The sequence below is a fragment of the Carcharhinus amblyrhynchos genome, chromosome 8 (assembly GCF_965287045.1).
Source record: "Carcharhinus amblyrhynchos chromosome 8, sCarAmb.v2.hapA, whole genome shotgun sequence".
NCBI classification, from domain to species: Eukaryota; Metazoa; Chordata; class Chondrichthyes; order Carcharhiniformes; family Carcharhinidae; genus Carcharhinus; species Carcharhinus amblyrhynchos.
The window spans coordinates 110,907,846-110,922,430 of record NC_137331.1 but is presented as its reverse complement, the minus strand read 5'-3'; the positions used below and the strand labels follow the sequence as shown (position 1 = coordinate 110,922,430).

Sequence of the window (14,585 nt, the reverse complement as noted above, 5' to 3'; positions counted from 1 at the left end):
TAGCTGGCCTGCTAGCATCTCCCCCCTGCTCCCGCCCACCCCCTCCACCGCCAAGCATGGCTCATTACCGCAGGGTTTAGTCCTGCTACCCCCTGAGAGGGAACAGGCGGCCCAACCTTGCTAGAGGAAACAGAGCGCGCCCCCCCCCCCCCCCACACCCCCCCCACCCCCCCCCCCCCCCCCCCCCCCCCATTCCACCCCCGTCCCCTGTCCCCCCAAGGAGTCTGTGTGAAGTTTGTGCGTTCTCCCTGTGTCTGCATGGATTTCCTCCGGGTGCTCCAGTTTCCTCCCACAGTCTGAAAGACATGCTGGTTAGGTTCATTGGTCATGCCAAGTTCTCCCTAAGTGTACCCGAACAGGCACTGGAGTGTGGTGACAAGGGGATTTTCACAGTAACTTCATTGCAGTGTTAATGTAAGGGGGGTGCCCCCTGGCAGTGCCAGCCTGGAACTGCCAGCCATGCCCCCGGCACTGCCCAAGGGGCAAACATGCAATATCCCAAAGGGGTGGAGCCAGAGGAGGTGGGGCCTATTGGGTGAGTGGGGGCAATCAGTCGGTGGAACATAAGAACATAAGAAATAGGAGCAGGAGTAGGCCAACTAGCCCTTCGAGCCTGCCCCGCCATTCAATAAGATCATGGCTGATCTGTCGTGGCTCAGTTCCACATTCCCGCCCTCTCCCCATAACCCTTAATCCCCTCTCTTATCAAAAACCCATCAACCCGCGTCTTAAAAATATTTAGCGAGGCAGCCTCCACCACTTCAACGGGCAGAGAATTCCAGAGATTCACCACCCTTTGAGTGAAGAAGTTCCTCCTCAACTCCGTTCTAAACCGCACCCCCTTTATCTTGAGGCTGTCCCCCCTCGTCCTACTATCCTTTCTGAGCGGGAAGAGTCTCTCCACCTCTATCCTATCCATCCCATTCATCATCTTATACATCTCAATGAGATCTCCCCTCATTCTTCTAAACTCTAACGAGTACAAGCCTAATTTATTCAGCCTCTCCTCATAGCTCAACCCCCTCAACTCCGGTATCAGCCTAGTAAACCTCCTCTGCACTCCCTCCAAGGCCAAAATATCCTTGCGTAAGTACGGCGCCCAAAACTGCACACAGTACTCCAGCTGTGGCCTCACCAATGCCCTATACAGCCGCAGCAAGACCTCCCTACTTTTATATTCAATCCCCCCTCGCTATGAAGGCCAGCATCCCATTCGCCTTCCTGACCACCTGCTGCACCTGCAAGCTGGGTTTTTGCGACTCCCACTGTCACTCTGCAAAAGGATCATGGGCAGAAGGGGTGATTTGGCTGGCCATCCGGATTTGGGGGGGGGCAGTTGGGACTGCCGGGTTGGGGCAAGGTTGGGGGGGTGGCACAAGGGGGTGTGTTTTGGGACAGAAAGGGACTGGGGGCGGGGGGATGGGGAGATCGGAGCTGGGTGAGCGGGGGTGGAAGGGGGGAGACATTGGGACTTGCCTTGGGAGTCAGCTTTTGGAAGGATGGCAGTGTGGGGTCATTGGGCATGCGCCAATCTCCGCTCAGACACACTGGCGCATGCACAGCGGCCTACTCAGCGCTATGCTGCCAATCTCTTGGGCGGGAATAGGTCCCGTCCCCCTGATTTCCAGAGTGAACATCACTTGGGCACTCTGCAGTGCTCAGAGTGTAGGAGATTCATTCTGAAAATCACACTACAAAAATTGGCGGGAGTTAGACTAAGAACAGTGCAGCACAGGAACAGAACCTTCGGCCCACCAAGTCTGTGCCAATACGGATGCCTCTCTAATCTAATATTTTCTTGCCTTTATGTGGTCCATATCCCACTATTCCGTGCCTATTGATACAGTCATAGAGGTTTGTAGCATGGACACAGCTCAACTTGACCGAGCTGCTCTTTTATTTTAACGACAAAGCTAATCCCAATTGCCCGCATTTGGCCCATATCCCTCTATACCATCTTACCCACGTAACTGTCTAAAAGCTTTTTAAAAGACAAAATTGTACCTACCTCTCCAACTACCTCTGGCAGCTTGTTCCAGACACTCACTACCTACCCTCTGTGGGAAAAAAATTGCCCCTCTGGACACTTGTATCTCGCCCCTTTCACCTTAAATCTATGCCCTCTAGTTCTAGATTCCCCTACCTTTAGGAAAAGATACTGACTGTCTAGCTGATCTATGCCCTCATTATTTTATAGACTTCTATAAGATCACCCTTAAGCCTCCTACACTCGAGAGAAAAAAGTCCCAGTCTATCCGACTTCTTCTTATAACTCAAACCATCAAGTCCTGCTAGCATCCCAGTATATCTTTTCTGCGCTCTTTCTAGTTTAATAATATCCTTTCTAAAATAGGGTGACCGGAACTGTACACAGTAGTCCAAGTGTGGCCTCACCAATGTCTTGTACAACTTCAACAAGATGTCCTGTATTCAATGTTCTGACCGATGAAACCAAGCATGCCGAATGCCTTCTTCACCACTCAGTCCACCTGTGACTCCACTTTCAAGGAGCTATGAACATGTACCCCTAAATCTCTTTGTTCTATAACTCTTCCCAACACCCTATTATTAACTAAGTAAGTCCTGCCCTGGTTCGATCTACCAAAATGCATCACCTTGCATTTACCTAAACTAAACTCTATCTGCCAATCGTCAGCCCACTGGCCAATTGATCAAGTTTCGGTTGCAACCCTAGATAAACTTCTTCACTGTCCACTATGCCACCAATTTTGGTGTCAGCTGCAAACTTACTAACTGTGTCTCCTAAATTCTCATTCAAATCATTAATATAAATGACAAGTAACAGTAGACCCAGCACTGATCCCTGAGGCATACCGCTGGTCACAAGTCTCCAGTTTGAAAAACAACTCTCTACAATCACCTCTGTCTTCTGTCAAGGAGCCAATTTTGTATCCATTTAGCTCCCTCATCCTGGATCCCGTGAGATTTAATCTTATGCAATAACCTACCATATGCGTTACCTTGTCAAAGGCCTTGCTAAATTCCATGTAGACAACATCAACTGCACTGCCCTTGTCTACCTTCTTGGTTCTCCTTTAAAAAAACTCTTATCAAATTTGTGAGACATGATTTTCCATTCACAAAGCCATGCTGACTTTATCTATCCAGATGCCTCTTGAATGTTGATGTAGAATCTGTTCCACCCCCTCCTCCAACAGCAGGTTCCCGGCATTCACCACCCTCTGCGGAAGAATCCATCACCAAACTGCTGGCACTGGGAACAATGGAGGTCAGGGGTGAATGGAGCTTCTGGGTCTTTGGGTTAGTTTGGGTTGATGACGCCATGAGGAGAGTTTTCTCATCCCGTGATCCTGTTGATTGGCTTTGTGCCTTTGATGGGCAAAGGTGTGATGTTGCATAAGGAGCTAGGGATCAGATCAGAAACTCCAGGGTATGTTGTGAAGTTATCCCGGACCCCATATATTTTTTGATTTTGGCATTAGTGCGAGTACAAGGCATTTTGCTCCAGGTGGGATTCTATTGACCCACTCATTCCGGAAATTCCTCCGCCTCTCTGTCTGCCTTTCCTCATTTAGGATGCTATTTAAAACCGAGGGGCAGAATGTTACGGCCATTGATGCCGGCAGGATTTTCCCATCCCGGGCAGTGGAGCCCCAAATTCTCCGACTTGGCTGCAGCAGGAGTGAATGGGTGGTAAGATTGCACCTTATGGAGGGGGATCTCCCATTCTACCCGCCTCGAGAATTGGAGCAGGTAAGTAGGGTGGGGGGGAGGGTGGACCATGCAAAGGTCCGTTGACCTCGGGTGGGATTTTGTGGTTTTGGGATGAGCACCGCTGGGAAATCCCGCCCTATGGCCGGACTTTTACTGGCACACCCGCCCCTGAGGCTCACAGAACGGAATTCTCCACTGGCCTCGGGCTGGACTTTACGAGCTTCGCCCGAGCGAGGTTGTAAAATCCTGCCCTATGTCATTGATCAGCCTTTTGGTCATCTTACCCAATGTCTTCTTACGTGGCTCGACGCCATACTTTGTTTCATCGCCTCCCTGTGAAGCACCTCAGGATATTTTAGCACTTTAGAAGCGCCATAACAATCAAAGTTGCTCCTGTAAAGATAGTTGCTTCTACAGACTTGTACGTGCAATGACTAAGTCTGGTTAAGCCCCATCATGTTGCTCGTGATTGACATTTTTTTCATATGTTTTCCTCTCAGCATCAGCTCCAAGCACTCCTTGGGTAGTTGCAGCATGATTCGATGTAAAATAATAGCCTATCTCCTGTGCTCCTACAGTGGTGAAGAATGCGACTATATTTGTGAACATTTCAGCATTTCAGTAACTGTGCTCTTTCAGAAAGTGCTCACGTTTCCATGAAAAGTAGTGGGACTGAAAGCTTCGCAAGCCCATTTAAATGCTCAGACAAAGCAATCACAGGTATTCTTTGCTACAAGCGCTCAAGCACAACACTAAAAGCACCCCCTACAGTCTAATATTCAATCCACTGCCCAGACTAAAGAGATGAAAGTATCCACTCTCTGCCAGTTAGAAAAGAAAATGAATTTGTGACATTCAGCTCCTAATGGGCCGAGCCGATGGAACAAAACTGCCCACAATCAGTGTCAAACTGACAGCTTACTTTCTGAAGTTGCAGAATGACTGGTGTGGGAAATGCTAATGCCACCCTGGGATAGCGGGCATGCAGTTCAGAAATTGCCAATTTGTTACAGTAGAGTAGAAGGAGCTTCAGTTGCTCTGTGTTCTACCTGACCTGGAAGTATTTGATGTTGGCAGCTTGTACAAGAAATGGAAAAGGCTTCTCTGCTCACGAACACTGAATCCTTGGTCAACTAAAGAAAAACCCAACAGAAGCCACGCTCAGCTAGGGAGGTGATGGCGGAGTGGTACACTATTAATCCAGCTGATGTTCTGGGGATCCGGGTAGCCAAGTGGTACTATTGCTAGGCTACTAATCCAGAATCTCAGCTGATGTTCTGGGGATCTGGGTGGCTGAGTGGTACTGTCGCTATGCTATTAATCCAGAAACTCAGCTGATGTTCTGGGGATCTGAGTTCAAATCCTGTCTCACCAGATGATGGAATTTAAATTGAGTTAAAAAACAAGGGCTGGAATTTGACCAGTCTGCCCACCATGGAAATTGGAGTGGGCAAGAGGGGGACCATGGAAAGCTCCGTCAACCTCGGGCAAGATTTTACGGTTTCAGGGCAAGCGAGGCAGTAAAATCCTGCCTATTATCCGACATTCAGAATCTACTGATGGCCGTGAAATCATTGGCGATTGTTGGAAAAACCCATCTGGTTCACTAATGTCCTTCAGGAAAAGAAATCTGCCGTCCTTACCTGGTCTGGCCTCCATGTGACTCCAGAGCCACAGCAATGACCCTCAACTATGGGGCAACTATGGATGGTCAATAAATGCTGGCCAGCCAGCGACGCCCATGTACCACAAATGAATTAAAAACAGGTTTATACTGACAAATCTAGTTACTTACCTCAACGTAGTTTGCGTTAATGTAATCAGAATTTAAGTCTCCCTCCAATGGTTGCAGCCTGACCCGAGAATGATCATCTGAAAGAGAAATCGGTCAACACTGATCAGTGAACCAATATCTTGGACCTTAAATCAGGAGAGCAAACTGGATTGTCCGAGCAAACTGGATTGTCCATTCTTGATTCAAACTTAAAGAAGGAGATGTTCACTAGGATGAAGAGACTCTCCTTATGGCATCTTCAAACCAAACCAAGCTCCCTTCACCCCTGACCTCCTAGTGCCAGTAGTTTGGTGATGGATTCTTTCTGCAGGATACACAATAGAACCATAGAATCCCTACATTGCAGAAGGAGGCCACTCAGCCCAAGTCTGCAGCGACAGCAATCCCTCAAAAGATCCCTACCCCGTAGCTCTACACATTTACTCTGCTAATTGCTAAGGGACAATTTAGCATGGACAATCAACCTAACTTGCACATCTTTGGACTGTTGGAGTAAATGGAGATACCCGGAGGTTCTCCCCATGCAGACATGGGGAGAATGTGCAAACTCCACACAGGAGTTCCACACAATTCCACAAACTCCACGAAGGAGTCTCACCTGAGGCCGGAACTGAACCTGGGTCCCTGGTGTTGTCAGGCAGCAGTGCTGACCACTGCGCCACCATGCCTGCCACCCAATAACTTCATTAACTGTGCATGAGAAAGCACACTCATAAAATGCTTGTATTTTTACACTTGAGTATGCAATGGTTTCACAAATGATCAAAGTAAATGTGCCATCAATTGTGTAACTGCTTCGTAAAATTTATATTTTAGCTTCACAGAAAGTGAATGCAATTTCTCATCAATGCAGGACATAAGAAGCACAGAAAGGAAGAAGGCAACAAACTCATGTTGGCCTGAAAGTCACTCTGGAACGACATAATCACAAAGCAATGTGCAGGTACATATTCAGCCCATGGAGCAGCTTGTCAGGGGCTCTTTGCCTGATTGGAATCAGATTTCTGACTGGAATGGCCTTGGCACACTCCACGTCATTCACTTAGGTGGAATTTTACAGCAGCGGTTTGGCAATAAAATAACAATCTAAACAAATTCAAGAGGCATTTTCCTCTTCATTTAACTTTAATTTACTTGTTATTAGTCAAAGTTTGCTGCTGTTTGAAACACATTTTGCCTGCCTGTCATTATACCTTTAAACGTGTACCACCTGTCTATTAAGGAAGTGCTCGGAAGCAACCTTTCTCTAACTATGGCTAGGTGAGCTTTGTTTACACATCGCTAATTGCCCGCGAACTGCCTGCTTGAATCACTGCAGCCCATGTGGTGTGGGTACAGCCACAGTGCTGTTGGGGGGGAGTTCCAGGATTTTGACCCAGCGACATTTTCTGTTTTGATTACTTCTCTTTGCGTTGACTCACGCTGCCACATGCTGGGATGTTCCAAGGCTGGATACTTGTACCTTTCGGACATGTATTTCTACAATCTCCCTGATAGTGAATTTCAATACTGATAGGTAAGATACCTGAAGTGAGCCGTTCAGATGCTTTATCACATCATAAGATGAGCATGCAGTGCGGTTGTAATATTTAATTGGTTAAATTAATAAAGCTTGTCCAGACGTAATGATACAAATTAATGAACATGCGACATTTCACCACTTCAGTGAGTTGTCTCGTCTACTTAGAATACCATCCATGCACATTGTCCTGCAGTCTAGGATAGAACTTCCTCTCCTTGCACACAACACGGGCTGGGTTTTAGCAGAGTCTGGCTAATTTTAAGCCCTTTAAAAATGGTGGGATGCCAAGATCCACATCCATTTTCAGTAAATCCTAATTTTGCCAGTGGGGTGAAGGGGAAATGACGTGAATCTCACAGGCGGGTAACCCAAATTCAGCAGTACCATTCAAAATTAGTGTTGAGTTCAAACAGATACCATTTTCACCCTTCCAAATGCCTTAACTCTCAGCATGAAAATCACAAATTGATGGAGGAGAAGGAAATTCTCTTGAACAGTGGATAAGGTGTATTAAGTGTCATAATTTGAAGTTAGTTAAATCTGCAGCCCATTAAACGTGAAAAAAATCAAGCTGTATCTGTTAGACTGAAAACACAAACATATGTGGCTGAAGTGTATTGATTGACAGGCCATCTGGTGTAATCTAGAAAATACTATTGTTACCTGTTCTACAGTTTCAATAGTTTTCATTGCTGACCTGTCCCTAAGAGCTGTTATTACAGGTGAACCTTTGATGACCACTTGGCTGAGTTTCAAAAGCTCCAAATCCATTTGTTTCAGTGGGGGCTGGGTTCACATATTAATTGATAGTTTTAAGAGGCTATTAAAGGGTTGTTACGTGATAAAAGTTTGTTTTTCTTTTACAGAGAGATTGGACCACTTGAAGGAATTTAAAATCTTTGAATGGGTTTCATAAATGAGAATTTTTTTCGGTTTTAACTGTATATGCGTGAAAGATCTATTAGGTTATTTGACATTTACTTTTTTATCTGCACATGGCTCTGGTAGCCTGCCCATGATGGATACTGAGCAGACAGCTATGGAGATGTGTGGGGGTTATAAGTGGGCATGGAGGTAGCATTTGAGTATGGAGTGACATGAGAGTTTTGACAGGATATGAGGGTGTGGGGGTGTATGAGGTGGAGAGTATGAAGGAAATGAAGGTGACTTAGGGTATGACGTGGCATAGGAGTATGAGGGTAATGGGGGGTTGGGAGGGGTGGTGGGTGGTTGCTGAGAACTAGGGGGCCTAACAGACTTAAATAAAAGGGTTGAAGCCACAGAGAAAAGAAACAAAACTTCTAACCAGCCCGCCTTGGCATTGTGTACCACTGGGACCACCTCCAAACTGCCTCCTGAGATGGCAGTCATGCCTTTGCTCCACCCTCCCCATAGCAACAACCCTGTGGGCAGGGTTCATTCCCATGGGGAGAGATCTGCCAGGTTGGGGGATTTACTGACCTGGTTTTCCTGCCTCCAACGTGAAAATCTGGCCTTGAACCTTCCTTCTACAAACTGACCTCCTTCGCTGCATTCTGTTACCCTCACCTCCTCTTTTTCACTTTGCAGACCGGGTTTTCAAAAAATATTTGTCAAGGATGGGCCCCATTGCATCTATCTCATCTGTTGAGTTACCCCCATATTCATTACCAGCCATAGAATCCCTACAGCGCTGATGAGGCCATTCAGCCCATTGAGTCTGCACTGACTCTTAGGCAGAGTGTCTTACCCAATCCCTCTTCCCCACCCCAAGCCCCACATATTTACCACGGCTAATCCACCTAAACTACTCATCTTGGGGCACTAAGGGGCAATTTAGCATGGCCAATCCATGCTAAACTTGCACATCTTTGGGCTTGTCAAGTTCTCTCTTGACAGTATCATTTTTGCTTGCTGTATGAATGTGGCAAATGCAAATTTACATTTGTATCTTATATGTAGGCAGCAAAAGGATCAATAAGAATGTGGTGGGAGTGAGAAAAGAGTGGACTTAACTGATAACAATCACATACAACCTTGTCACTGAGCTAGCTAGACTGGGAACTGAAGTGATGAGGGCATGTTTCATTCAGTGCCATCCGTGCGGTGAACCAATTGGTCAAGACCCACAATCCACTGCAGGTGGGTCATTCTTTGGAATTTGTCAAAACGCTGTCGGATGGGTGAGGGATGTGGATGGACAGCGTTTGGTTGTCAGTCAAAGTCAGGCAGTGCCCCACAGGAGAAAGGCTTTATGGAAGCAACGACTGAGTTTCTTCAATAGCATCTTTTTCTCATTTGTTACAATTGAAGCTCGGACAACCCTGCTTCATAATAACTGAAACCTCCCACCTGCCCTGCACAGCCCCACCCCCACAAAGATGGTGAAGCGGTGGTCAGTCCCAGCTAAGCTGGATGGCAGTGACTGCAGGGGCAAAAGAAGCAAAACATCAAACAAAATATACGAGGAAGCGATGACCTAGTGATACTATTGATAGACTATTAATCCAGAAACTCAGCTAATGCTGTGGGGACGTGGGTTCAAATCCCGCCATTCTAGATGATAGAATTTGAATTCAATAGAAAGAAATCTGGAATTAAGAATCTACTGATGACCATGAATGATTGTCAGAAAAAAACTATCTGGCTCACTAACATCCTTGAGGGAAGGAAATCTGCTGTCCTTATCTGGTCTGGCCTGCATGTGACTCCAGGCCCACAGCAATGTGATTGGCTCTCAACTGCCCCCCAAGGGCAACTAGGGATGGGCAATAAATGCTGGCCAGCCAGCGACACCCACGTCCCACAAATGAATTTAAAAAAACAGACCCCCCCCGCAACAGAAAATGGTGAAGCAAAAGAGAAGAGTGATCATGGAAGCATTAAGTGAGCAGCGATGTGAATTCACATCACTCAGCAAAGATACAGCCATGCATTCATTTCATAAAATAATGTTTTCATAAAATAATGCAACGTTGAACTAGAGTTGGCATCATTTTCCAAGAGGAGCAGTACTCACAAGCAATGATATTCCCATATCTGTTCTTCATTCTGTTTTCATCTTTCTTGGCAGAATCCCATGGGGCAGATTGTCCTTCATAAAAGCTCTGGAACAAATAAATGTAACGTATGTAACAATTAACAATGTTCACAAAGGACAGCTGATTATAAGTCGGGCATGTGAGCGAAGAAGACAGATGGCACAGAATCTTTGCAGTGCAGAAAGAGGCCATTTGGCCCATTGAGTCTGTACTGGCCCTCTGAAAGAACATTTCACCTGGTCTCACTCCATGAACTTTTCCCTGTAACCTTACACATTCTTTCTATTCAGATAGCAATCCAATTCCCTTCTGAATACCTCGCTCGATTCTGCCTCCACCACCATCTTGGGAAGTTCACTCCCAACCATTCTCCGGGTGAAAACATTTTTCCTCACATCATTTCTCCTCCTTTTGCCCATTATTTTCAATGTGGCCTCTAGTTCTTGATGCTCCCTTGAGTGGCAGCAGTTCCTCACTACTTACCCTGTCCATGCCTCTCAAGATCTTGAATACCTCTATCAAGTGGGGCGGCATGGGGGCACAGTGGTAAGCATTGTTGCCTCACAGCGCCAAGGATCTGGGTTCTATTCCCAGCTTGGGTCACTGTCTGTGTGTATTTTGCACATTCTCCCTGTGTCTGCATGGGTTTCCTCTGGGTGCTCCGGTTTCATAGAACATAGAACATTACAGCGCACTATAGGCCCTTGATGTTGCGCCAACCTGTGAAACCAATCTAAAGCCCATCTAACCTACACTATTCCAATATCACCCATATGTTTATCCAACAACCATTTAAATGCCCTTAATGTTGGTGAATCCACTACTGCTGCAGGCAGGGCATTCCACACCCTTACTACTCTCTGAGTAAAGAACCTACCTCTGATATCTGTCCTATATCTATCACCCCTCAATTTAAAGCTATGTCCTCTCGTGCTAGCCATCTCCATCTGAGGAAAAAGGTTCACACTGTCTACCCTATCCAATCCTCTGATCATCTTATATGCCTCTATTAAGTCACCTTTTAACCTTCTTCTAACGAAAACAGCCTCAAGTTCCTCAGCCTTTCCTCATAAGACCTTCCCACCATACCAGGCAACATCCTGGTAAATCTCCTCTGCATCCTTTCGAATGCTTCCACATCCTCCCTATAACGTGGCGAACAGAACTGTACACAATACTCCAAGTGCGGCAGACCAGAGTTTTGTACAACATGACCTCATGGCTCCTAAACTCAATCCCTCTGCCAATAAAAGCTGACACACCGTACGCCTTCTTAACAACCTTATCAACTTGGGTGCCAACTTTCAGGGATCTATGCACATAGACACTGAGCTCTCTCTGCTCATCCACACTACCAAGTAACTTATCATTAGCCCAGTACTTTGTATTCCTGTTACTCCTTCCGAAGTGAATCACTTCGCACTTCTCTGCAGTAAACTCCATTTGCCACCTCCCTCCACTCAAGAAGTGTAGACAGAGTCAATGGATGTGAGGCTGGTTTGTTTAGTTTATTTATTTATTAGTCACAAGTAGGCTTACATTAACACTGAAATGAAATTACTGTGAAATTCCCCTAGTCGCCACACTTGGGCGCCTGTTCGGGTCAATGCACCTAACCAGCATGTCTTTCGGAATATGAGAGGAAATCGAGCACCCGGAGGAAACCCACGCAGACATGGGGAGAATGTGCAAACCCTGCACAGGCAGTGACCCAAGCCAGGAATCGAACCGTGCTAGCAGCAGTGCTAACCGCCATGCCACCGTGCCACCAGATTGATTGATGCGCTGGGCTTCGTTCATGACCCTTTGTAGTTTCATGATCTCGGTGAAACATGTTAAAATTCTCAGAGGATTTAACATGGCTCATGCCCATTTTAAACTCCTGCTTCTTTTATATTTAACGTGGTTCTTCAGTCCAGTTGCAGCCATCCTAACGTCCAAGCTGATGTGCCAAAAAGGATTAAACCTTGGGAATATTCCAAAGCCTAAAGATGTCACCCTCCCCTCCCTAGGAGACAGGTTAGATCGAGGTATTCGAAAGGCAATTGGATTGCTGGACATGTCACTGGCAGTCTGAGCTCAGTGAATTAAATGTTGCATCAAGAAAGTTCACCAAACTGTGGTTTGAACACAGTTGCTGAGGGGCTTGTTCTATAGTCACCTAAACCAATGCAAACAATGTCTTCAATTTACAACATATAATGCATCATCGGAGTCAAATATTTGTGACTGAGTTTTATAGAAATGTGTTGGTTCCTGAGGGAGCCTTTCATAAGCTGACAGACTGTTCAAGCATGAAATGGTTTTATTTCTCCTTTGGAATGTGTGGTATTTGTGCGTGAAACATGCTCTTTCAGCATCATTTGTTGTCAGTTTGTTTCCCTCTTGCTTGATGTGCAACCTCTTCAATGGAATCCTACAGTGCAGAAGGAGGCCATTCCACACAGGATCTATCCCCTTGACCCATACATTTACCCTGCTAATCCCCCTGATGCTAAGGGGCAACTTAGCATGGCCAATCAAACTGACCCTCATATCTTTGGACTGTGGGAGGAAACCAGAGCACCCAGAGGAAACCCACGCAGACACGGGGAGAATGTGCAAACTCCACACAGACAATGACCCACGGTCAGAATTGAACCCGGATCCCTGGTGCTGTGAGGCTGCAGTGCTAACCATTGTGTCGCCCTGATATGAAGGCAGGACTGATCACCACACAGCGCAGTTGATTAGGTTGAGGGGGGCGGGGGGGATATTTTAAAAATTGGAAAACTGCAGTTAAGCAGTAAACATTTTAGATATTTGGAGTCAGTTTCAAATTAGTCCATAAGGCCACAAGACATAGGAGCAGAAGTGGCACAGTGGTTAGCAGTGCTGCCTCACAGCGCCAGGGACCTGGGTTCGATTCCTGGCTTGGGTCACCCTCTTAGCAATTGTAGTTAGTCTCGGTGTACTTGGACTAGGTTAAGTCAGACTGATTTTCTGGCCCTGATTGCTATCAAATAGCCACCGGTGCAGATACCCATGTGAGGATTAGATGAGGATCAGGCTCAATGATGAAGCTCTGTCAATGATGAAGCCAAGCATCATAGTGATAACCTGCTGCCAAAGCTCAGACATGAATAACGGTGCCTTGGAAAAGGTATTTCAGGACACCTGGAGTTAAAATTTACAAGAAAGGAGGCAAAGGAAGAAAACTAAGACAGGATCTACAGGCATTTAGAGATGCAAGGACTGATTAGGGACAGTCAGCGTGGCTTTGTGAGTGGAAGATCACGTCTCACAAATTTGATTGAATTTTTTGATTTGAAAAAACCCTTTTAGAAACTCATCCACAGAGTACCTGCCTGCAGAGGAAAATGAGCTTCAGCTGAACAGCATCTCTTGGCTGGCAAAAGCAGCAAGATCCCAAAACTGGGGGTATGGACTGATCCCTGCACAGGGCCTGATCCTTGCGTGGGGCCTGATCCTTGCGTGGGGCCTGATCCTTGCGTGGGGCCTGATCCTTGCGTGGGGCCTGATCCTTGCACACAGCCTAATCCCTACACGGGGCCTTTTTTAATTAATTTGTGGGACATGGGCTCACTGGCTGGCAAGCATTTGTTGTCCATTCCTAGTTGCCTGAGGGCAGTTGAGAGTCAACCACATTGCTGTGGGTCTAGAATCACATGTAGGCCAGACAGATAAGGACAGCAGATTTCCTGCCCTAAAGGACATTAATGAATCATGGGTTTTTCCGACAACCGACAGTGGTTTCATGTTCATTGGAAGATTCTTGATTGCAGATATTTATTATTGAATTCAAGCTTTACCAGCTGCCTGGTGAGATTGGAATCCAGATCCCCAGAACATTAGCTGAGTTTCTCCCTAATCCATGTGAATTACATCTTGAACCAGTTTAAAATATCAAGAAAAGCACAAGTGCAATACATAGAATCAGAGTTTTACAGCATAGAAACAGGCCCTTTGGCCCATTTGATCTGCACTAGCCATCAAGCACCTCCCTATCCTAATTCTATTTTCCAGCAGTTTTTCTGTAGCCTGGTCTGTGTTGTGAGGTTTCCTGCCTCAACCATCCTTTCAGGCAGCGAGTTCCAGATTCCCACCACCCTCTGAGTGAAGAAGATTTTCCTTAAGTTGGCTCTGAATCTCCTGTCCCTTTATCTTAAAATTTATGTCCCTTGGTTATTGATCCATCTGCTGAAGGGAAATGTTTCTTTCTATCTTCCCAATCTGTGTTCCAATTTTGTATACCTCAAATGGGACCCCTTCAGCCTTCTCTGCTCCAAGGAAAGCCTAACCAGACTCTCTTCAGAACTCAAATGCTCCAGCCCAGGTGACATGGTGCTGAATCTCCTCTGCACCCTCTCTAGTGCAATCACCTGCTTCTTATTAGGGCTGCATGGTGGCACAGTGGTTAGCACTGTTGCTTCGCAGTGTCAGGGTCCTATTCCTGGCTTGGGTCACTGTCTGTGTGGAGTCTGTACTTTCTCCCCGTGTCTGTGTGTGTTTCCTCTGGGTGCTTCAGTTTCCTCCCACAGTCCGGAAGATG

General features: G+C 46.4%; 1 protein-coding gene across 8 annotated transcripts in view; it reads right to left on the bottom strand.

Moving 5' to 3' along the window:
- The window catches only part of LOC145346831 (receptor-type tyrosine-protein phosphatase mu), an 834,856-nt gene that overhangs the window by 98,405 nt on the left and 721,866 nt on the right, over nucleotides 1–14,585 (bottom strand). For all 8 annotated transcript variants that reach the window (XM_080194637.1, XM_080194638.1, XM_080194639.1 and 5 more), the window contains 2 exons: nucleotides 10,012–10,099; nucleotides 5,492–5,568 (listed from right to left, as the gene is read on the bottom strand). In XM_080194637.1, the coding sequence (XP_080050763.1) occupies nucleotides 5,492–5,568; nucleotides 10,012–10,099 (165 nt within the window). The remainder of the gene's footprint in view (nucleotides 1–5,491; nucleotides 5,569–10,011; nucleotides 10,100–14,585) is intronic.